This window comes from Meleagris gallopavo, chromosome 22, assembly GCF_905368555.1.
Source record: "Meleagris gallopavo chromosome 22, MGAL_WU_HG_1.1, whole genome shotgun sequence".
In the NCBI taxonomy this organism is placed as follows: domain Eukaryota; kingdom Metazoa; phylum Chordata; class Aves; order Galliformes; family Phasianidae; genus Meleagris; species Meleagris gallopavo.
The window spans coordinates 41,609-66,321 of record NC_139425.1 but is presented as its reverse complement, the minus strand read 5'-3'; the positions used below and the strand labels follow the sequence as shown (position 1 = coordinate 66,321).

At 47.2% G+C, this 24,713-nt stretch overlaps 1 protein-coding gene across 5 annotated transcripts in view; it reads left to right on the top strand.

The window, feature by feature from the left end:
* Nucleotides 1-24,713, top strand: part of L3MBTL1 (L3MBTL histone methyl-lysine binding protein 1) — a 37,719-nt gene that overhangs the window by 885 nt on the left and 12,121 nt on the right. For 2 of the 5 annotated variants that reach the window (XR_014887704.1, XM_085241382.1), the window contains exons 2-13: nt 14,278-14,390; nt 14,615-14,784; nt 15,567-15,790; nt 16,619-16,763; nt 16,922-17,060; nt 17,696-17,819; nt 18,419-18,515; nt 20,686-20,777; nt 21,376-21,480; nt 22,363-22,498; nt 22,991-23,091; nt 24,085-24,236. Coding sequence is in view for 4 of the 5 variants with exons in the window: in XM_085241382.1 (XP_085097508.1) it covers nt 14,649-14,784; nt 15,567-15,790; nt 16,619-16,763; nt 16,922-17,060; nt 17,696-17,819; nt 18,419-18,515; nt 20,686-20,777; nt 21,376-21,480; nt 22,363-22,498; nt 22,991-23,091; nt 24,085-24,236 (1,451 nt within the window). In the remaining variant the exon portion in view is untranslated. Of the gene's footprint in view, nt 1-14,204; nt 14,391-14,614; nt 14,785-15,566; nt 15,791-16,618; nt 16,764-16,921; nt 17,061-17,695; nt 17,820-18,418; nt 18,516-20,685; nt 20,778-21,375; nt 21,481-22,362; nt 22,499-22,990; nt 23,092-24,084; nt 24,237-24,713 lie in introns of all 5 variants that reach the window. The other 3 variants (XM_085241383.1, XM_085241384.1, XM_085241385.1) reach the window with 3 other exon arrangements.

Sequence of the window (24,713 nt, the reverse complement as noted above, 5' to 3'; positions counted from 1 at the left end):
CGGGTCGCGATTGCCACACGTTCGTTTGGACATCCGCAGGCAGCGCGTTTATGTCACCTGGAAACAGCAGCAAATACCAAAAAATCGTTGTTTTTTCTGTCGGAGGTCTGAAACTTATCCTCTCATTCCTTTATCAGAACAGAAAGCAAGGCGCCTAGTTTTTGCCATTCACAGGACCGTGTTCAGCCAGCTTCTCAAAATGCATTATGTTATTGCTGTAGCTTGAGCTTGCGGTAATTTAACTTTCATTCCAAACGCTGCTGTAATTTGAAACATAGCACAGATAAGCTGCTTTTCACCTTGAAGATGCCTATGCGGTTCATTTAAATGAGTATCAACTCCACCAAAAAATGCTCCAACTTCTAGCACCAGCTTTCCTTTTGATTCCATACATGCCGTGATTTCATCTTACAGATCATAAAATCTTCGAAGCATTTCCCACCCCCCAGCCATCTTCCTTCAGAAGAGCAAATGATGTCCCCACAATTAGCATCCATACTTTTAAGGGACTCCTGGAACTGGCCATGAGTAAGTCCCTCTGACTTAATGAAATTCACAGCACTGATGACGATTTGCACAATGTTATCCATGTTTAAGGCTCTTTTGCACATACATTTCCTTGATGTTTGATGATAACCATCAGATGAGAGTTGCTGGCAGCATTGGTGTTGTCTTCTATTCATTTTACAAGTCCCCCTTTCACCAGCCATCGCTGGGCACCATCAGCAGTGTGCCAGATACGTTGACACAGGTTTAGGAAAACTGTTCTCGTGTCATTTTTATTGCTTTATACAAATGGAGAGATTTAGTTGTGTCCCAGTGGCACCATAGCAGTGATGAGATATTCGTTGTCAATACTTCTAAGGAAAATGGCAGGCAGAGCCGTATCTTGTAACATAAGAACTTTCATCTGTTGCCAAGGAGTAAAACTTGAAGAGAGCAACTTTACTCTCCAAATTTCTTTCTCTGGATTTTCCTGTTTCTTCAGTTTACCAAACTCTGCTCAAGGAATGCCCCGTCAGTGGGTTTGATGTTCTGTGCTGTCAGATATGCTTCCGCATGACGAGTGTTTAGAGAAGTCAGTATGAGCTGTAACTCATCAATGAACACCGAGATGACACTTCTCAGTTCCACTCTTTTGTCTCAACAAAACGTTCCTTGATAGGCATCAGGTTTGGCAGCACGATTTTGCATATCATGTCTTCTTGAATTTGTCACGGATTTATCTATAGATCTGAGTTTGTGGCAAGGGGCACAAAAGCAGGAGACAAAAGTGAGGGGAAAAAACCTACCCTACCTATTAACAGTGCGCCCGGCCCTGTGACTAATGAGGCCAGGCGCGTTGCGGGCCGGGAGCGGGGGAGGGGGGGAAGGGAGCCTAGCAGATGGGTCTAACAAAAAAAACAACGGCAGCGATCTGAGGAGGAATGGTAATTTACTAAATCTAACAAAATCAAACCAAATGAGACGGACAAGAGTGTCCAAAATACGACACAGTATCCGACAGTCGCACTCCAGCACACCGCAGGGCAAGCACGTCCTTTTTCCTTCGCGGCAAACCGACAGCGAGCGGCCGCCGTCCCGCAAGCAGCTCCGCCTTCCTTCCTCTGCCCGCCAGGTCCTCCGGAATGCTGCTCCTTCCCTCCCATCCGAGGACCCAAAATGCCCAAAAAGGCAGTCCGCGGAAACAGCGTGAGCTCTTTAACTCCCATTGTTTTACGTGATGTTCTGATGTGGAATACCGACAACAAAAATCACAAAACCACAACAGAATGTAACCTTTGATAACAGAGGTAATTTCCTTGCTAAAGAAATTTCGTGCCCTATTAATTGTCTTGACAAAAAGTTGCTCATATGTCCATTTTTCTGGGGACACTCCTCTTTCATCCACAGTTTTTCTCTCCTGTCTTGTTCCCTGTTGAGAGGACAGTTGGTAGGTAGAAGAAATATTAGCATTGGCACACCTGCCGAACACCTATGTGATCTAGGATAGTTTTTACTTAATTAGTTTGAAGATAAAAGTTGGTATTTCAAAATGTTTCTGGACCATATTTCAGTTATCTTTGGATGCATCTCCCTGCTTGTAAACAGTAGAGAATAGCAGGCTGGGATGTTGCGAGCAGTGCTCAGAGCAGGAGTTGGCTGGCAAGGTCTCTGCTCATCCCAGGATTGCATGTGAGATCACTAGTAACTTTGTGTTCTCCCTGTGTACTCCTTTGAGCCATTACTCCAGAACCACAGGCTTGAGAGCTGGTCTCAGTGACAGTGATGCTTGATGCTCCTGGAGATGACCAGAGGGAGAGAAGTTCCAAGCGTTCCTGCTTTGTTTGCTGTGTCTGAACCGTGCCATTCCCCCTCCCACTTCTGAATTAGAATCATAGAATTGTTTGAATAGGAAGGGTCCCTTAAAAGCCATCTGGTTCAACTCCTCTGCAGTGAACAGGGACACCTACAGCTCCATCAGGTGCTCAGAGCCCCGTCCAGCCTGACTGTGTCTCCAAGTACGGAGCATCCACAATGCTCTGGGCAACCTGTCCCAGTATCTCACCACCTTTATTGTAAAAATCTTCCTTATATTCAATCTAAATCACCTCTCTTTTAGTTTGAAATCATTTCCCTTGTCCTATCGCAAAAGAGCTTGCTAAAGAGTCTGTCCTTTTCTCCATCATCCTTTGACAGTCCTGGCTAGCCGGGAATGTCCCAGTGGACTGGAGACTGGCACATGTGACATCCATCTACCAAAAGGGCTGGAAAGATGATCCTGATAGCTACAGACCTATCAGTCTCACCTCAGTGCTGAGTGCGGGGGAAGGTAATGGAACGGATAATCTCGGGAGCCATCATGGGCTAGTTAAAGGTCACCCAGGGGATCAGGCCCAGGCAGCATGGGTTTACGAACGGTAGATTCTGTTTGACAAACCTGATGTCATATGACAAGGTGACCTGCTCAGTGGATGAGGGTTAGGCTGTTGACGTGGTCAACCTGGACTTCAGTCAAGCCTTTGACACTGTCCCCCACAGCATCCTCATGGAGAAGGTGGCTGCCCATGGTTTGGATGGGCGTATGCTCTGCTGGGTGAAACACTGGCTGGATGGCCAGGCCCAAAGAGTTGTGGTCAGTGGAGTTAAATCCATTTGGCTGCCAGTCACGAGTCATGTCACCCAAGGCTCAGTGCTGGGGCCGCTTCTATTTAACAACTTTATTAATCATCTTGACAAGGGGATTGAGTGCACCCTCAGTAAGTCTGCAGACGACACCAAGTTGGGAGGGAGCGTTGATCTGCCAGAAGGGAGGAAGGCACTGCAGAGGGAGCTGGACAGGCTTGATTGACAGGCCAAGGTTAACTGTATGTGTTTCAGAGAGCCAAGTGTTGGGTGCCTGATGGAAAGGGACCTTGGTGTACTGTTGGACTGTTGGCTGAATATGAGCCAGCACTGTGCCCAGGTGGCTAAGAAGGCCAATGGCATCCTGTCTTGGATCAGGAATAGAGTGATGAGCAGGACTAGGGAAGTCATACTGTCCCTGTACTCGAAATTGGTGAGGCCTCACCTTGAGTGCTGTGTTCAGTTTTGGGCAGCTCCATACAGAAAGGACATGGAGGTGCTGGAGCAGGTCCAAAGAAGGGCAGCAAGGCTGGGGAAGGGCTTGGAGAATATGGCCTATGAGGAGAGACTGAAGGAACTGGGGCTGCAGTCTGGGGAAGAGGAGGCTGAGGGGAGACCTTACTGGTCTCTTCAAATACCTGAAGGGTGATTACAGTGAGAGCAGGATTGGTCTCTTCTCACACGTGACAGGACGAGGGGAAATGGCCTCACATTGCACCAGGGGAGGTTTAGGCTGGATATCAGGAAACACTTCTTTACAGAAAGGGTTGTTAAGCACTGGAATAGGCTGCCCAGGGAGGTGGCTGAGTGTGTTTAAAAACCGTTTGGATGTAGTGCTCAGGGACATGATTTAGTGGAGGGTTGTTACAGTTAGGGTAGTATGGCTAGGTTGTGGTTGGACTTGATGATCTTTAAGGTCTTTTCCAATGTGAGCAATTCTATGATTCTGTGATTCTTTTTTATAGTCCTCCTTTAGAAACTGCAGGCTGCTCTCAGCTCTCCCCACAGCCTTCTCTTCTCCATGCTGCACAGCCCCAGCTCTCTCAGCCTGTCTTCATTGGAGAGGTGTTCCATCCCTGGGATCACTTTTGTGGCCCTCTTCTGGACACGCTCCAACAACTCCATGTCTCTCCTGTGCTTCAGACTTAACATCTGGACGCAGTACTCCAAGAGGGGTCTCAGTGCAGAGATGGCAGGATCCTGCTAGCCATACTTCTTTTGATGCAGCCCAGGATAAAGTTGGCTTTTTGGGTTTTGCAGGTACATTGCTGGCTCATGCCCAGCTACCACCCACCAGTACCCTGAGGTTATTTTGGCAGGGCTGCTCTCTCCCCCAGCTTGTATCGATAGCGGGGGCTGCCGTGACCCAGGTGCCAGACCTTGCACTTGGCTTTGTTGAACTGCTTGAGCTTGTCTAGATCTCTTTGGATGACAGTGTTCACAGCATCTGTTCAGTAACTTGAAATGTGCGATACAAACACAGCCTCTCATCACACTGACGGACATTTCATCCTGTTTTGTGATGTTGTTAACAGGCACAGCATGCAGAAGGGCAATGGAGGCAGCCACAGTCCACTCCAAACTTCACCCTGTGCTGGAGCAAAAACCTGAAGGGTTTTGAGGCTCTTTATTTACTTCCAAAGGATTTATTATTATTATTGTAGGTTTAAAGCAGCAATCAGATTTGGAAGGGAAGAGGTAGTGTGCTTGCCTTTACCACTGGGCCACCTGCGGGGTGTGCTTCTGTATCAGTACGGAGCAAATACTATCACAATGCCATTAGTCTCATAAAACATCTGCTCTGGGCAATGCCAGATGAGGAGGAGGATCCAAGGAAGCAGCTCCCAGACCACTGTGTCTCCAAAATGCTGTTTTTCCACATGTAGTTTTAACGTGATCCGAAGTATTGCTTTTTCTTAATGGCTCTGTTTTGTCACTGGAGGTAGTTAATAATACATATCTCAGCTTGGAATCTCTCTAGTGGTTCCAAGTCTCTCTCGTACTCTGGGGAGCTCAGAACTGGACCCACCACTCCAGGTATGGCCCAGCAGTGCTGGGCACAGGGGAGGTGTCACCTGCTGGCACACTCATGCAGGCCAGGATGCCATCAGCCTTCTTTGTGGCAAGGGCATGCTGCTGACTCTTGGTCAACTTGGTGTCCATGAAGTCCTTTCCTGTAAAGCTGCTTCCCAGACAAGTGGTCCTCAGCATGGATTAGCACAGAACTGAAAGAAGTTTTACTTTCTCAAAAGCCACAAGGCCAATAAACACGTGATATTGTTTTAGATATAGCTATTTAAAATCAGTTGTGTGGTGAAAAGATACACATTTTGAGTGTGCTGTGCTTTGTGAAGTGCTAATTGTTGGGGATATGCTGTGTCTCTGAGCTGAGAGCTGCTTTTCTCTTTGCTCTGTGATGGCCCATTCCACAGAGTGTAACCCTCCTCTTTGCAAAGAGACCATCCCTTGGTTTTGCTGTAGGCTTGTGAGAGTTAAAGTGTGAGGTTTCAGCAGAGTTGGCGCCTCTTCTGCATAGCAACAATAGAAACGGCAGCTTTCTGAGTCCTGGTGCTGCTGGTCCAGAGAAGTGGTGTCCAAAGCCTAACATTTTTTGTTTGATGAGTTAGAAACTTCAGAAGGAGCAGAAGCAGAGAATACTAGTTGCCTTATAATGCATGTTTTGTGGTCAGTTTCCTATGTGTGTGTATGTGCTATGGTCAGCTATCCTCAGTAAATTCAGATCATTCTGCTGACACCTTCCCTGTGAGGTGAGAGCAATCCAGGGACCTTGTTCTCTATGTAGATTCTTTGTCTCCCAGACATGAAGGTTTTACTACTAGAGACCAATATTATGGAGACATCTATCTTGCTGTCAAAACTGGTTGAAATACACTGGCAGGGTCTGTTTGCAGACAGATGGCTGTATACCCATACACTGAGAGCATGATTGCAAAAACTGCTGTACAGGAGGAAAGCAGGCCAAGAAAGAAAGCGTTTCTGGATGAAAGTTTTCTTGACGGTTTGTGATATATTATTCTTTTCAGCTTGCCTATTGTGGTGGCCTCTGTGGAGACCACAAATCAACCATACATGCATGGCTGGAGTGTCCTAGAATGGCATTTTTCCTTTCTGCGTTTTTTGTTAGACTGAGCAGGAGCATGAGGTCCTTTTTCTGCTCCTCAACAGAAGGTAAGAGAGAGGAATGAGTGTGCAGAGTTTTCAGAGAGAGGTACACAATACAGGTGAGGCACAGCACAATGGTTCACCACCAGCCCATCACTGCCTAGCCAGTCCCTGAGCAACAGCAGCCCACCTGGCTGCTTGCTCCATGTTTATTATTCTTCCTGATGCCATATGGTATGGGTTATCCTTTTGTCCAGTTTGGATCAGCTGTTCTACTTGTGTCCCCTCCCACCTGTTTATGCACGCCTGGCCTTCTCACTGGGCAGGTGCAGCTCAATTGGCAGATCCCCAACCACCAAGCTCCAGGTGGTTTAGTCAATGTACCCTATTGTCTGAATGTCTCAGCACTCTTTGCTTGCAACATAGTGTTTAACAGTCCATTGTATCATTAGATTTTACTGGAGGCTGGTGTGTGACAGGGGATGTGATGTACCCACTCAATGCCATGCTTTTTAGCCCAGACATTTTTGAGGTTGCTTTGGAAATGAGTCCTGCTGTGTAGTTCAGTTCTTTCTTGGGTGCTCTGTTGCCAGAAGACTTGCTTTCAAAGGCCCAGGATAGTTTTTCAGGCATTGGCATTAGGGCATGGAAAAGATTTCCCACTGTCCAGTGGTTGCTTTCACCATTGTGAGCACAATGATACTTGCCTTGGTGGGCTTGTGGTAGTGTGTCAGCCTCCATTCTCAATTAGACTTCCTCACTGGCCATATGGGTACTAAAGTTTAAAGAGTGACTGAATCTTGTTAATTACTCATTGTATCTCCAATCAGCTAATGGATGGGAATGGGGGAGTGTTGATTGGTGCAGTATTGTTGCCAGTGGATTGTTGTGGCAGCAATTATTACCTGCTGTTTTTCAACCATCAGCTACCACAGAGCAGAAGGGTCATTCAAGAGGCTGGGCAAACTGGACAGATGTTTAATCTCCATGTCCAGGGTAGCTATACCAAAAGCCCACTGTTAGCCTTTTAGGTCCTTAAAGGATGCATGGAGCCTCTGGGCCAGTAACAATGGAGTGCTTTTGCCAATCCTTCCCGGTTAGGCTCGCTTTGGCATCCAGTATAGTTAGCTCTTGAGATCCTCTTGTCACTCCAGAAATACAGTTGGGTTCTGTCCCTTTATAATTTTATGGCATTACAGTACTCTGTGTACTGATGTCTACTCAAGCCTTACATTCCTGTGTCTGATGTGCCAGACAACTGAAACCACTTCGTTTGATAAATCCCTTTCCTCTGTCTGGCCAGAGGAAGGGTCCCTCAAGTTGCTCTTCATCATATTTGAAAAATCGTGGCTGTCAGGTGAAGTCCCTGCTAATTGGAAAAATGGAAACATCACTCTGATTTACAAGAAAGGGAGTAAGGAAGAGCCAAGGAACTACCAGCTGGTGAACCTCATGTCTGTGCCTGTGAAGATCACAGAGCAGATCCTCCTGGAAGAGATATTCAGGCAAATGAGAGATGAGGAGGTGATCCAAGACAGCCAGCACTGCTACACCAAGTGCAGATTGTGCCTGACCAATCTAATGGCCTTCTATGGTGGAGTGATGGCATCGGTGGACAAAGGAGGGGCAGCTGATGTTGTCTACCTGGTCTTGTGCAAGGCCTTTGACATGGTCCTGCACCACATCCTTATATCTAGTGAGGTTCAACAAGGCCAAGTGCAAAGTGTTGCACTTTTGTCAAGGCAATCCAAGATACGAGTACAGACTGGGAGAAGATCTTGAGAGCAGCCCTGTGGAGAAGGACTTGGGGGTCCTGGTGGATGAAAAGCTGGACAGCAGTGCGTGCTCACAGCCTGAAAGGCCAACTGTGTCCTGGGTTGCATCAACAGGGGGGCAGTAGGAGGAGGGAGGGGATTGTTCTCCTCTGCTCTGTCTTCGTGAGGCCCCATCTGCAGCACTGTGCCCAGGCCTGGGACCCGCAGCACAGGAAGGACGTGGAGGTGGAATTATTGGAGCAGGTCCAGAGGAGGGCACTGAGATGATCAGAGGGCTGGAGCAGCTCTCCTATGAAGAAAGGTTGAGGGAACTGGGCTTGTTTAGCCTGGAGAAGAGAAGGCTGAGGGGAGACCTCATTGCAGTCTTCCAGTGCTTGAAGGGAACTATAAGCAGGGGGGGGACCAAATTTTTACATGGTCTGATAGTGGCAGGACTGGCTTTAAATTAAAAAAAGGGAGATTTAGATTGGATGTCTGCGGAAATGTTTTACTCGGGGAAGATGAGGTGCTGGAACGTGTTGCCCTGGGAGGTTGTGGATGCCCCATCTCTGGAGGCATTCAAGGCCAGGTTGGGTGGCATCCTGGGCACCCTGATCGGGAGTTTAGAAATCCTGCCTGTGGCGGGGGGTTGGAATGAGATGATCATTAAGGTCCCCTTCAACCTAAGACATTTTATGGTTCTAGTTGGAGTAGCCGTTATTTAATTACCTGTAATAATGTAATAAATGTAAATAAATGTAAACCAGAAGTCCCTTCATTAAGATCAGAAGTATGATTAGCCCTTCATTCTGTCTGGGAAGCTGCTCAACAGAAACTGGAGCAGTTGTTTTCCTCTTTTGGCTGTTGTGTTATTCTTGCAACTCACACACCTGTCCTGCTATCTTCAAAGTCTTTCCCCTTCCTCATGTTTTCCACATGATCATGCAGATAAAACCACAGAGTGGCACTTGACATGTACCCACTATATCTTCTGTTGTGAGCGGAGAAACTTTTCCTCCTAGTAGCTGTGACACTAGACCGTACAGGTGGGAAGGAGCAACTCTTTGAGTTGCTGGACCCCTCAGGCAGTTTCCTCACAGCCAAGATGCAGGCCCATTGGGAAGGGAGAGATTTTCTTTGTGTTACCAGAGCTGGATGACCACTATGTCCACCGTTGGTTCCTCTCCGTCTTTCCAGCGTGCTGGCATATGATGATTGATCCATACAAATTTCTGTCTCATTGACTGCATGCACGGGCTTCATCTGGATCTGTGGTTACCTGCTTGTTACCCAAGTGACCACAAATCTGTTCCAGCACAGCTAATGTGCACAGCAGACCATATGAAGGTGCTGGATACCTTTTTTTCACGGTGGTCCACTTGCCTAGGTGACATACATCATCTTCTTTGAAGGAATTTGATGTCCGACAGGAGTCACCTCCAGAGGCTGAGGGCTTGTGGGCCTTTTCCAATCCCCTTGCCAGTGTCCTATTCCTTAGAGAGAAATTCCAGCTGTATGACTTCCCTGCATTGTCCTGTTATCCTCACATCAGAATAACCAGGAGACAACATTCTTGCCTGGATGATGGCTGAAATCCATTTCATGTATCTCAAGTCTCACTCAGGAATAGGGATTGGGTAGTTACTGACTGATTTGAGTTCTGTCTCTTTCTCCTCCTGTTCTTGTGATAGCCCCACTTCCTCTTCCAGTTCTTCATCTTGGTACCTGCTAGGAGAAGCTGCTTCTTCCCCTACTAAGTCAGCTGCCTTCTGCTTCGGTTGTTTTCTCTTGGTACAGCAGTGACTGATACTGTGGAGGTCAGGCTCTCTGGTTCGGCCACCGTCCCTGTAGTGGAGTTGTGTTAGCCACAGTGTCTGTCAGCAGAGGTGGATTAGCTGCAGGGCTTGAATTAGCTGCGGTGTCTGTGGTGGAGGTTGGATTAATGTTGAGTACGGCCCAGTGGGCATAGGCCAAGCCCCAGCACATTTGTCCTGGTTTTATCTGGGACAGAGTTAACTTTCTTCAGAGTGTCTGATATGATGCTATGTTTTGGGTTTAGGAGAAAAGAACAGGGTTGGTAAAACAGCAGTATTTTAGTTATTGCTGAGCAGTGCTGTACTGAGCCAAGGAAGTTTCAGCTGCTCGTACTGTCCTGCCAGCAAGGAGCTGGGGGACACAGAGGGAGCTGAAAGGGAACAGAACCAGGACAGCTGACCTAAACTTGCCAAAGGGATGATCCGTACCATACAGTATCATGCTGAAAATTGGGGTGTTGGCCATTGGGATGGAATTGGGGTGAGGAGCTACTGCTGCCTGGGAACTGCTTTGGCATTGGTCAGTGAGTGGTGAACAATTGCTTGTAAATATATACAAAGGCTGCTTTCTTTTATGATGTGGGCAGAAAACATCAGAAGCAGATGTTGGTGGGATGGCAGTAGAAGTTGAATCTTCCCACCATCCTGTTCCGTTTTGTTGAGATATGACAGATGGCAGCAGAGGAGCAGACAGACAGCATGGCCTCTGACATGGGAGTGCAAAAGTGTGGAACTGAACTCCTTGTGGAAAAGAAGTGTAGCCATTGATATTCATCAGCATTTGCTGAATGTTTATGAATACCAAACAGTGGATGCTGGCACAGTGAAGCAGTGGGTGGTGAATGTCAGTAGTGGCAACAGGGGCAGTGGGGCATCTCTGCTGGTGCAGATTTATAGGAGCACAGCATGCAAGCTCTTATTCATTGCTGGCAAAAATGTATAGTTAAGGGTGCTGAAAAGGACTATTTTGTAGCTGAGAATGTGTTCTGTCAAATAGTGCTATTTGTACCTGTTGTAGTTTCCTTGGAAATAAATAGGAGGCATTGCTTTTGGAGCACTCCTCTTATATATGTATTATTATTGTCATTACTATTATTTCTCTCTTCCTATTCTATTTTAGTAAATAGTTTTTATCTCAGCCTACAAGTTCCACTTTTTTCTTTCTGATTTTCTCCCCTTCCCCTCTGGCTGTGTGGTGCTGAGCTTGCTGCTGGGTTAAACTACAACAGTGTTGCAGTGATTTGTGTGATGCAGACATTTTTACAGTTTTTCAATATTTTGCACTTGTTCAGATATGAAGTTCTAAACCACTGGCAGTGTCCACTGCCCAAAATGTCTGCCCATATAATCTCACACACCCTTCCACCTGTAACTAGCCTGCTTCAGGGCAGGTCTCTCCGTGAACAGGTTGCCCAAGGAGGTTGTGGATGCCCCATCTCTGCAGGCATTCAAGGCCAGGCTGGATGTGGCTCTGGGCAGCCTGGGCTGCTGGCTGGTGACCCTGCACATAGCAGGGGGTTGGAACTGGATGAGCATTGTGGTCCTTTTCAACCCAGGCCATTCTGTGATTCTGTGATATTCTTAAGTAGTTCTTTAACCTTAGATAGAACCTGCAACACACTCTGGAGACATAGCAATAGTTTGCTTGTTTGACCATTTCAAAGATATTCAAAGTTCTCAAGCACTGTTGTAACTAGCCTGGAGGAGAAGAAGAAGGTGGAGGAGAATGGAGAGATGTCCTCTGCAGATTCACTCTCTGTGGAGAAAATGTAGAAAATGTACTTGGTCATAGTTTCACAAAATAATTCCTGAAGTATTATCCACTACTGAGGATGCTAGCAGCGCTGAATAGATGTACCAGATTAGGTTCATGGTCACTGTAACATAGGCAGATATTATAGACAAACTGAGGAAGTCAAAACCAAACTTAAGCCAGCTCTCAGAGATAGAGGCAGGTAGAAAGTGGTTACATAGAAAACCTTGTGAGTAAATAAATCAATGTTAACAACAAAGAAATCTGTGTTGTAATTGGCAACTGTTAAATGAATATGGTACTTACAGCAAATTACAAACATACTTTTTCTAACACACTCAGGTAGATCTGTTATTGTGATCTGTGGGGCTCCATGTTGGGTGCCAAAGGAGATGTTGTTGTAGTTTAACCCACTGGGCGTCTCAGCACCACAGAGCTGATAACCCACTCTCCCCACAGTGAGATAGGGATGTGAGAAACATGCTCAAGATCAAAAATTTCTAATCAGGCAAAGATCTCAGTGAAGAGCAGTTTATTCATTATTGCAGTAATGGGCACACACCTCCTACTGACATGGGAGAAATTGCTTGCTAGTCAGTGAAATCCATCCTCTTACGTACCCTGGGTCTACGCAGGTAAAGCCTCTCCTGGCAGTCATTGGTTGAGCGTCTCAGGCTCACAACCTTCTGACGCTGTTGCTACCTTATATTTCCATACAATGTCTGTTTCCAACCCATTGTTTTTAGGTATGTTCTGTACTTTTTATGGCGACAGGAGGACAATAGTCTCAAGAATTAGCACACTAGTTCTGTCCTGTACCAGACTCTCCCCTACCCTGTGCCAATTCTACCCAGGTCGGAACGTCCCAGTCTCAACTTTGCTCTGTTCAGGAGCTTTCTTTGTGAAAGGCAACTTATCCTATGCTACATACAGAAATACTGGAAACTTCCACTGCAAAAACATGATCTACCTCTCACAGGGAAGAGACTCAACAAAGAAAAAAGTAAAATTCTCAGATAAAGACATAATAATAGGAAGGAAAAAGGAGGAAAAGTAATAATATTAATTAAGAAAAAAAAAAAGCAAAACAAAAAGAATACACAAAAGGAATGATGCACAATGCAGTTGCTCATCACGCACTGACCAATGCCAAGCCAGCAGCAGCCCTCCCCCCCGACAAACTCACCCCAATTTTCAGCATGATGCTGTGTGATATTGATCATCTCTTCGGCAACCTTAGGTCAGATGTCCTGTTTCTGTCCCTCCCAGCTCCTTCTGACTCCTCTCCAGCTCCTTGCTGGCAAGGCAGCAGGAAAAGCTGAAATGTCCTTGAGCATTGCTAGTGAACAGATAAAGCATTGGTATGCTACCAGTGTTGTTCTCATCCTACATCCAAATCACAGCACCAAAGCAGCTACTATCAAGAAAATAAACCATCAGCCAAAGCCAGGACACCATAAAAAAATATGTGTGGGTTACTCCAACAGTAATGCCTCCTGTTTATTTCAACTGTAACTGCAACAGATACAAAGAGCACAGTGAGCAAGTTCTCAGCTACAAAGCATTATTTTTCAACAGAGTCACTACCATTAGCTATATATTTTTGCCAGTGATGAACAAGAGCCTGCATTCTGTGCTCATAAAAATCTGCACCATGGAGGTGACCCAATGCGGCTGTTGCCACTGCTGAAATGAAAGTTAGACTGACGTGTCACAGCTGTGGGCCTCCTCTCCCTAACATCTGACAGAGGTCCCACTCAGAAAGAAGAGCTGTCCAAAGGGCTGTGTGCCAGTGCCTTTGCTCCTGCTGCAACAGTGATGCTCGGTCTTCATAGCTGCAGCTGTGCTCCTACTTATTCTCTTTTCTCCCTTTTTATTTCTTCGGATGTTCCCCATCTGAGGTATTTTGCAGCAGGCTGAGCTTTTTGGGGCTTTTCTGCCAGTGTTTTGAAAGGTGTGAGTTGCAAACGCTGTCTCCAACCCTATTTCTCACTCCTTTGGAGGTGAGGAAGGAACTTGTCAGCCTTTCTGTTGTTTGGTGCCAACTCTCCTTCCAGTAGTGAGGTTCCTGGACATTATGGGACAGTGAACCAGAGCAGTGCTGTGTTATTTGTGGAGGACGTATCTCAGAAATACTGTATTCAGAGTTTAACCATAGTTAATGTGAGCAGTGTTGGTGGTGGGTTGCTGTCTAATACTATGGAAGCTCATGAGGAATGGTGGGAAATCTTTGTGAGCTGCTGGATTTCAGCTACAGCAATGGTGTATTTACAAATCCACACCAACAGTGTTCTCATTAGACATTTGGCCTTGGAGTAGCTTTTGGCCTGGCCTGTGGTCTCTGAAGAAGGAAGCAAGTACTGAGCCATCATGGACAGGTCCAGCTGAGAACTCAGATCACCAGGCAAGGCCTGAGACCATTCAGGAGATCCACTTGCAGGCTAAGTTCTGTGGCTACCAAGAAAGCTTGAGGTCAAGCCAGGCTCCAGACCAGCAGGGGATGGTCCGTTTTCCGCCCCCCCCACCACATGCCTTGCCTGCTCCTTGAAATTCGTGACTGGATGGGTTGAACATCACCGATACTGTGAGAAATTCAGTTGCATGCAATGGATATTCCTCCTGATTAAGTCTTGTTTGTGAAATTCTCTCTTATAGACAGTTAAAAGAAAATCGAGAGTCACTGCACAGTTGAAGAACTGAAAGGTGAACTCTTTCTTCTCCAGTGTAGGGTTCACCAAGACCCAGTCATGGTCTGCAACTGGATGGTATAGACCTCAGAGCCAGGAGCAGCATTGCTTGTACTGAACCTGTTGCACTCATCCCTTCTTATGGTTGTGCCAGGTAAGATAAAAACCTTGATGTTCGCAGGCTGGGATCATAGAACATGGGCTTTACTAGGTCATGTTGTGACTTTCATGATCTTCTCTGTTGGGATAAATGGGCCTTTAATATATCTTAGAGAAATGCCTCCTGGAAGATGGTGGAAAGAGATGGAACATTTTCCATGGTCGCTTTCTCACTCCTTTGTTGTGTTGATACTACCAACTTGATTTCTTTCTTGCTAGCTTCCAGTGTCTCACTCTGTGCCCACGCAAGGTGATGGATGGCAGATCAGAGATGGAGGTTGTGAGAACCATAAAGGGAAATGCTGCTGGGGAGGTCAGCGTTCATGTGGTCACCACTGAGAGCACTGTGCAGAGCACCCACCTGCCAACGACTGCCTTCATCTTACCAGGTATGCGGTCTGATTTTTGAATGGTCCTTTGTAGAGCCGGGAGGTAGGATATTCTATGATTCTGTGGTTGTCCTGTCCAACTGAGTTTCCCCAGCTCTCTCACCACGCATTGATATGTATCACACTTCTTGTATGTCTATGATCCTCCCAAACCTTGGGAGGCAAGGTTGTGCTGCTGTTACTATCTTAGAAATTCTCTGTGGCTATCCCACATCACTTGGATCACTTTCTGGCTGATCAAAAGCTCTCAGCTTTTGAAATGAAGCCCTGATCTCTAGGGCCCTGTGCCAGTGCAGTGCAGTTTGCCTAGGTGCCCTTTTGCAGAGTGTATGGGCTCCTGTGTTGCAGTTCTAGGGCTAATCTGGCCCAGCTGAGCAGCATAGAAGCAAATGTCCTAATTGTTCCTCCTCCTGACCTTGGATCCCACTGTGGAAAAGCCGTGGACTGTATAGTGCATTCATTGAGCAGTCCAGAAGCTTGCTGGCACTCTGCTGCAATGTGGTGTTCTGATCATGGGAGCAGGCTGAAGTTAGGCTGAAGTAAGATCCCCCGAATGTGGATAGTGCCACCTCCTCGCACTGGCATCTCTGGCTGCAGATCCTGTTGGGCCACATTGCCTGCACGTGAGTGCTTTAGAACACCATACTGAGCCCTTGGCTGGAAGATTATGTCTGTTACTTTGTGCTACCTGAGGTTGCTGTGATTCCTTTAAGATTTGTTTGCATCAGCAAAACATTCTGTGTATGTCTCTGGTTGGTTGTTTCTTTTCTTCCCCTCTCAAGCAAATGCCACTACCATCAACCTTCCTACGAGCACCTTAGAAATCCAGCGATTCCCCAGGGAGCCACCAAGAAACACAGGGGCTGAGAGGCCAGAGAAGGGAGTAGGGAGTGAACCCATCACAGCCACTGTCATTCCCCAGATCAGTGGGGTGCAGACCTGCAACACAGTCCGTGTGCTGGAGTGGAAAGATGGGGTGGCTACTTTGCCCGGGAGCAACCTGCGGGTAAGTGTAACCACGGGCCACATTTGTCCTCCTTCCACCCTTCTGCTGCTGCCTCCAACTACTTGCTCTTTTAAGTGGCAGCCCTCAAGCCTGTGCCAGCCTGGGATCTCTGGAATATGATGCAGGGCCCTGGCAGTACCCATGGCCCAGCCAGAGAATCCTTCAGCTGTTCCTGCTCTGTGAGGCTGCTCATTCCCCATCTCTGTGACTGTGAGCTTTGCAAAGAAAGCATTTACATGCTGTGTTTGGGGCTGCAGCATTCTGCCCTGCACAGGGAGACAGAGGAATGCTACTTTCTGTGTGGGGCATTTTTCCTTTCCAAGCCGTGTTGTGGAGTTGATTCTCAACAGAGTCCTGCACTCACTGTAAAAGCAGCAGTCTTGCACTCATCAGACAGCTTTTAAGTGTACTGAGGCTACTGAATAGTACGAAATAGCTTGCATGAAGTGCACTGATTTCTAAGCTTCTATTTAGCCACAGGGCATCACATCATTATGCCTGCTCAGTGCTACCAGCTGGTGCTGATCACACCCAAGTGCAGGCAGACAGCAGATGAGGCCTGGGATTAGAGCCTCTCGTGCTTCTCCTCTCTTCTTGGATCATGCAGGGTAGGTTCAGTAGCTAGCAGGGACTGCGTGGTGGGGCATCAGGACAGCTGACTTTTGTGCTCACCTCTATCATTGGAGGAGCCATCCTCTTTCTGTACACAGTAATCACCAAGCCATGCCCCTGTTATTCTCAGAATTCATGTGCACTCACTAGCTATAAAGTTACATTTCTACCTCCTTGTTAACTTTTTCCTTCTGTTTTTTTGGTTCAATGGCATAGTTTCGAATAAATGAGTATGGGACGCTGAAGGTGTTGAGTGCTGACAAGATGCCTCCAGCAGAAGCTATAAAGGAGGGTCATGCGAAGAAAGATGGGGAGTCAGATGTGGCACCCACTAGCAGAGACAATACTATTGTTGCTCAGGGTAAGAGCATCTTAGTGGTACTTCTGGGGGTGGGTAATATCATCCAGCATGTGCTGTCTGGCTTAGGGCATAAGCAAGGCAAATATCTCCTGCTTCTTGCTTTTTTTCCTTTCTTTGCTACTCTTTGTGCCTCATTGTTCCTCTTCTCTTTGACTCAGATGTGCCAGAGCAACCCAAACTGCCTACAGCAGATAGCATTTGCCACTGTGATACCTGTGGCCGGAGACATGTGTCAGATGGAGCCCGAGAAGGCAGGGGTTTCTGCAGCGAGCATTGTCACCAGCAGTTCAAAGAAAGGTAAAGGAAGGGGGGTTTGCTCCATGCAGGGACATATCTGTCCATCTGTCTGCCCTCTCTCTCCTAATCAGCATGCTTCCAGGAAGAGATGCAAGCTCATCTATCTCTGGCAGGTTCTGAGGACCCCACTTGTTTCTGTCTAACCTGTAGGCAGAGTGTACAGGGTACAGTGTGGGGGAGATAAAGAGTTGTTCCAAGGGGCAACAAAAGCTGCAGGAAGGTTTCTCTTACCCAGTTTGTGGCCTCATAAACATGCATCTGCTGGGGCAGGACTGCTGTGGGAGTTTGCTATAGTGGGCACTTCCAGGCTGAGCAGCAGTGGGAAGTGTGGGTTGCAAGGGTATTTCCAACCTTTCTGCTTACTGACGTGCGACTTCCAGCACTGATTTTCCAGCATCTCTGTGGGCCCGCCTCTAAGTTCAGGTCTCCAATACTAGTGTATGAGGGTGGTTCTGCTCTGTATTCTGGTTCTTGCCAGCTTTGGTGCTAAGAGGAGTGTATAAGTTAGTCAGAAGGAAGGGGATGCTGTGCAAATAAGAAATGGGACAACAGCACTTCTCCATGACTGACTCCCTTACCAGTGCCACAGATATTGCCATATATTTTACCATAGTGGTTTACTTTTCTCTGTGTAGGTCTGTCATTGTGGAAAATGCTGCCAGCAGCACCAGTGCCACTGAAATCCTCAAGCCAGTAAAGAAAAGAAAGAGGAAGGACTACCAGAGCCCTTCAGAAGAAGACTATGAATCTGAGCAAATGGTAGGAAGAAGGCAAGGCAAGCATGTGTATGCCCATATCAGTGTTACTGTGTGGAGCTCTCATCAGTGTTTTTCAGTGCCATATTAGCAGTATGTTGAAGGGGTAACCAGAAGCTGTTAGTGCCAAAAAGACGAATATCGTGGCTTCTAGACAATTGGCTGGCTGTTTGTCATACTGAGTACATGGGAATGTTCAGTGTCGGACGTGTTCTGATTAGGCTGTTTTAGGTACTGAATGCTCTCAACTATTGTCTTGAATCTAGGCCACTCTAGAGTAGAAGTGCTGAAGGGAGCACCTACTGTGTGATGTGTTTCTGGGGGACAGGACTGTTTGACAAGGCAAAGAAACTCTACTTGTCAGGCCTGGCTGTAGCAGATCCACACCAGATGTCATTGCTACCACACAGTACCAGAATTTCCCTGTCAGATTCTCAGATCAATCCTGTTGGCTTCCCATTTCTGGGCTAAGTATCAGTTGAATCATGGATGTTGTTATAGGCTCATCTTGACCCTTGACACTGGCGTGAAGGTACAACATGCAGCATAAACCTCTGCACAGGGATCCTGACATCTAACACCTTTGTCTGCTCTTGTATCAAGGAGGAAAAGCAGGAAGAGCTGAAAAACTCTGTGGGAGATTCTGCCATCAGCAATCCAGAGGCCGACACTTGGAGCCAGCACAGTACAGAGGGGCCAGGTCGGTGGTGGGGTGAGCAGTCCTCTGCCACAGCAGTGTGGATGGGAATGCATTGTGAGGGCTGCAGTCCTGCAGGGCTGGGCCAGCATTTTGGTGCTCCAGCAGAGTCAAGCACCAGTGCCACACATTGGTGCATGTTCTTGAAAGCTTGTGAACTTCTCTGCTTGATTGATCCTGCTCTCTCTGTCTCTTTCCCTTTCTTTCCTTTCCTCTTTTTCTCCCCATGGAATGGTTGCACCCTTACGAGTTATGGTTGTGTCTTCTTCAGGAGCTGTGTCATACTGTACAGTGCTTTCTGGTCCCTCCCTTTGGGAATTAACCCTCCTGTGTGGGTATTCCACTCTGAGAGGTGCTGTCCTGAGCAATAACCTGTTTGTGCCTTGTCTGACTGTTCCCTCCTCTTTGGATGGTCTCAAAGGGAACTTCCCTCTTGAGATCAGGAGCTCACAGGTTTGGGTGCTGCTCCTGTAGGTCTTGGCTTGTAGGAGTCCACTGATTTGGGGTTGGCTCATGTCACAGGGATCTATTCCTAGGCTGAATAAGAGCAAATCTCAAACACAGAGATGTGGTGAAATCAGAGGAAAATTGGACAAGCTGAAGGATGCACTGTTTGCTTGCTTTTTTTTTTTTTTTTTCCACCTTGGAGTATGATAGGGGGGTGAGGGAGCAGAGGAAAACTTGTGAAAATACTGGAAGTAAACATTTATGGAAAATATATTTTCTTTGAAGTGAAAGGTCATACTTAAAGTTATTTCAAAATGGAACTATTCCAGCTTCATACTCACCTCCATAGCAAAATGCAGGGATTGTAACAGGCTCTAGATGGCTGTCAAATCCTGATTTTGAATAGGTCCAAAGGAGGGACACGAGGCTGCTCAGAGGGCTGGAGCACCTCTTCTGTGCAGACAGCCTGGGCTTGTTCAGCCTGGAGAAGGATGACGAGAGACCTGAGAGTGGTCTTCCAGTACTTTAAGGGAGCTTGTAAGCAGGAAAGAAATCAACATTTTACATGGATGAACAGTGATAGGACAAGGGGGAACAGTTTTAAGCTCAAAGAGGGAGATTTAGATTTGATGTTGGGGAAATCTTTCACTGAGAGAGTAGTGAAACCCTGCCACAGGTATGGATGCCCCATCCCTATAAGGTGAGGCTGGATGGGGCTGTGGGCAACCTTATCTAGTGCCTGATTTAGTGCTTGGCAACCCTACACACAGCAGAGATATGGAACTAGATGGTGTCCAAGGTCCCTTCCAACCTAAGCCATTCTATGATTCTATGAGTACAGTGAGTAAAACACTTCTGAAAAAGGAGGTTGTATGTGCTTGCCAGCTCCTTTTCTCTACAGTCTGAGCCCTGAACACAGAATCTTCCCTGCTGTTTACAAGTAAGCAGTGCTGAGCTTTGTTATTTTCAGCATTTTATTTTCTCATGTTTTAGAAGTTCATCAGTAGACAAAATATGCACCTGGATACTTTGGTGCAGCAAAGTAGGTGCACATTCGGTCTCTGGGTGTATTTATCACCCTCCAGAAGCATGAAATTTGTATTCATGCATTCCCTGGACATATTTTGTTGTTTTGGATATTGTCTTCTTTAAATGAGTATTATAAGGGTAAATTTATCTCTAGGGCATCAATGTGGCTCTGGAGTCTGAGGAGGACTCAGGTGGATATCTCAGAGAAGATAGCAGAACTTGTTCCTCTGAAGTGGTGGAGGAAGGTGGTTTGACTGGCTGGGAGCCACTTGCGTCGGGAAGGAATTCCCAGACTTCTAGATGGATGGTGCTGGTGGTCTCAGATCTGTCAGCACAGTGGCCATTTCGGATGTACTGGCTGAAGGACAGGTTGCAGAGGTGTCCTGATGCTATTGAACAAGATGGCTCATGGTCTTTAGGTGCCTTCTAGAGTGTTATACACTGGCAAAAGACATTTGGGTTACAGGGACCTGTGTGAGAGGGGGGATCACTTGGCTCCTTGGGCAGCTGGCCAGGTTTGCTGGAGAAGGAGCTCTGATAGGACAGTGCTGAGCTTTGCAGTTATGCAGGACTGTGTGTGAGAGTGGGATGTGGCCCCAGTGGGACCTGTGTGCTCACCTGCCCAAGGCAGGCAGGGACTGGGGCTGGAGCAGAACCTCAGCAGCGCCTCTTGTGTGTGCGTTTGTGCTGCGCTCAGGTGCCAGCGAGGAGAAGAAAGAAGGCTGGTCTTGGGCGTCCTACTTGGAGGAGCAGAAAGCTGTCGCTGCCCCTTTAGATCTCTTCCAGGATGTGAGTTGGGATTTTCCTGTCTTTTTCCCTCTTTCATCTTCTCTTTTCTGTACCTTTTCTTTCCCACTCCTCCTCTTTCTCCTCTATTCCTTGCTTCCCTATTTAGTGGGTTCCCATCTTCACTTGGAAGTGAACCAGTCAGCCTCCAGTTCTGATTGACCCAAGTCCTGCTCCCCAGCAGGATGCAGTCCCTGTCCCAAGCGCCCCGTGTCTGCCTATTGCTCTGGGAGGTTGGAGCCCTGCCAGTCCTTCCTCAAGTCAGGCCTGGGATCTCCTCAGGCCATACAGGGGATCTGTGCCCTCACTTCCCATTGGTTGATTGCCAGGGTGCAAGAGGAGCCCACACCCCATGCCCCACTCCTTGTCAGCCTAGGGACACTCTGCCCTGACAGCATCAAGAGACACAAACTCACAAGGAGGTGAAGGAACATGTTTTTTTCTGTGGAAAATGCATAACAATTTGGCCAAAAACATAACCTGTTGCCCACAATCTTCTGGGCCCAGCAGCTCCCATAGGCTGATGGTTGTTCCTTGGGATGATTCTAGACCAATTTATATCTGCCATTTTTTTACACTGTATTTTAATTTTTGTTTCCAGTACCAAGTAGCTTCCCAGCACAGGAATGGGTTTAAAGTGGGGATGAAGCTGGAGGGAATTGATCCACAACACCCATCCATGTATTTTATCCTGACGGTGGCTGAGGTAAGGTGCCTTTGCTTTCTGCATCTTTCTGCCTGTCCTTGTGCTTCTCATTCCTGCCCAGCGGAACAGGAATTTGGGGCCCTCACTTGCTTTCTGCTGCCAGCACTGCATGAAATGAGCTAGCACTCTATCACCTCTGTCAAGCAAATGGGTGTTTCCTTCCCATTTGTAAGGGCAGGAGACAGTGCTGTGGAGCAGCTGCCATGTCCCAGCCCAGTTATTCTCTTTGCCACCCTGGAGCCATGGGAGAAGAAACTGTGGTATTGGCAACAGATTCTTACTTTTGAGTTGATGCCTCTCAGACAGGTGTGAGCCCTGGAGATGGAAGATGTGAAGGTGTCCCATTGCTCTTGTGTCTGCAGAGGTCCTCTGGCACCGGCATTTTCCCCTCAGTCATTTGTCTTGTCCCCAAATCAGACTTGCCTTGCCTTTCTTTCTGGGCCCACAGGCAGGCAGAAAAATCACCTACATGACAGCGGATACTGTTCTTGCTACTGGAGAGATTTCACCAGAGCAACATGACATTTAGCAAAATTTCTGTGCAAATATTTTCAACAAATGCAGAAAAGGGAATACTTGCACTCACTGGTTCCATCACATAAAGTGAATACAGAGATATTTTACTATGGCATCTTAAGCACCAGCCTGAAATCCCCTGCTCAGAAGCTGGCTAGCAGTGGCCTTATATTTACCTTGCTCCATATTGGATAGCTCTTGGGTCTAGCATCCTGATTTGTGCACTGACATATAATTTTTGTTTCTTAAGTGCTTGGCTTCCTTAAGTGCTATGCTGAAATGGTGTGTGGGAGGGGTGGTGGGTGCAACATCCAGCCAGGGACAGCAGGAGGTTTCCATTCCTTCTTGTGCCGTTTCTGTGGGTAGGTATGTGGTTATCGGATGCGTCTTCACTTTGATGGCTACTCTGAGTGCCATGATTTCTGGCTGAATGCTGACTCCCCTGACATCCACCCTGCTGGCTGGTTTGAAGAGACAGGACACAAACTCCAGCCTCCAAAAGGTAAGAGTCTTGGCTGATGAGCCTTACTGAAGGAAGGGAATGAATAACAGGCCCCCAGTCCAAGAATAGGAGATAGGGATGGGGTGGCTCCCTGGGTTCCAGGAGGGATGATACTATGCTGGGTGTTGCTGCAGGACACCACTTTAGGTGCCCATCAACATTAAACTTCTCTTCAATTCTGGGGCAAAGCCCTGTTGCCTTGGATGCACTAGGCTGGTGCCCAGTGGTGCTACCCCAACCTGGGTGCAGTGCACTCCTGGGCAGAGGACCAGTGCTCTCCAGTGCTAAGCTGTTTTTCCACTCCAATGCTAACATTTCTTAGCACCCCTCTGAAGTCAGACACTGGCCTAAACCATAGGCTATAGGTGCTGAAAGGCTGTTCAAAACCCTGCCCACCATTGGTGTGAGGGCTGGCTGGATTAGGATGTTCAGGCTCAACCACATGACCTCTTGGCTTCCTGTGAACTTGCTGCTCTCATTTCTCTTCCTGAGGGGTTTTAGGTTATAAGGAAGAAGAATTCAGCTGGACAAACTACCTGAAGATAACAAAGGCGCAGGCAGCCCCTAAGCACCTCTTTGTGATCCGAAACTCTGTGAGTAGCAGCTTCTCCTCTCTGTCAGAGCCTGTGGGTTTGGGGTGACTCCTCTCCAAGTGAATGTTGGGCTTTTCTCTGTTCACCCCACAATTCTCAAAGCCACAGTGCGTAGGGCCAAGAGAATGCATTGCTTGCGTTGCTTGTCAAGATGTCATGTGCTTAGCTGCTGAAGATCCTTACCTTGGGCACAGGCTTGCTGTGCCCAAAATTGGAGCTGGGCTGATTTGCTTTGTCATCTGGGTCCATCTCATGGACTGTTAACATCTGTTCCAAAGGTACTGACTGGGGAGAAATACTCTCAACAAATATTTTGCCAAAGAAAACCAAACAAACTATTCATGTTCTTTATCATTATCTGTTTTCTGTCTTCGTTATCTCTGTCTCTGCCTTTGTTTTTCATATGGCAGCTTGGGTAAAGGAAGTGAGCATATAGTGGAAAGAAAAATGCTGGTGGTTTCTTTTCAGCTGCAGAGGAAACTAAGCCTACTGATAAATCAGTCTCTTTAAGTTATTTACTGTGGCTAAGTCCATGAATGGATGGATTCCCTGCCGAGGTGGGGATGTGATTTGCTACAACAATTCCATTAGAATGTGTGACACGGTGTTTTGCAGATTTGGGATCCAGAAAGTAAGGCAAGGTAGGATGCAGGGCACTGACCCAGCTCTTTCTACCAAACCTAGTAGCTAATACAGTAGGAACATGACTAGGCTGAAATCAGTATAAGTTGGAGGCACGTTTTCTCTCCTTATAGAAGATCTTGAGGGTCTGAAGACTTTTTTCTTTCTTTTTGTATGGCCAGGGTGATTTAATTACCCTCTGCTTGTTCTCTTACATACACAGGCCCTTCTGACCGTAAGTGGCCCTAGGCCTGCCTCTGCAGGCCTGAGAGGGTCTTGTTTTAGGCAGCTGCTCTCTTACAGGCAAGGGAAGTGGTAAGAACGGTGCTGGGACTGAGGCTGTGAAAGAAACTTGCTCCTTTCTCCTCCCAGCATGAGGCTCCTCCAGGCTTCGAGGTGGGCATGAAGCTTGAGGCTGTGGACCGCATGAATCCTTCCCTGATCTGTGTTGCCACAGTGACTGATGTGGTGGACGATCGCTTTTTGGTGCACTTTGACAACTGGGATGATACTTATGACTACTGGTAAGTGCACAGAGGCTTCTAGGTTCCCAGTGCCAGCTCTCAGTAGCACCTTGCTGCTGCTTCAGCAAGAGTGATGAGGTGCTTTAGAAAACAGGACAATACCACAAGCATGCTGCTGCAGATCAAGCAACAATCTGACCCTGTAATGCTCATAGACCGACCCAGTAACAATCATAGAATCATGTAGATTAGAAAAGACATTCAGGATCTTGAAGTCTAACTATCATCTGATCTACCTAGTCCTATCACTAAACCATGTCCAGAGGTAGAGACTCCAACAGTTCCTTGGATAGACTGTTCCAGTACTTGGCCATCCTCTCCATGAAGAAATGATTCCTAACATTCAATCTAAACCTCTCTTGGTGCAACTTGAGACCATTATGAGACTGAAGAAGAGGGTCACCTACCTTTGCTGGGGTGCAAACCTTTACCTGTTCATTGTCATTTTCTGGGATGTTGCTGTGGCCTTTTAGGTAA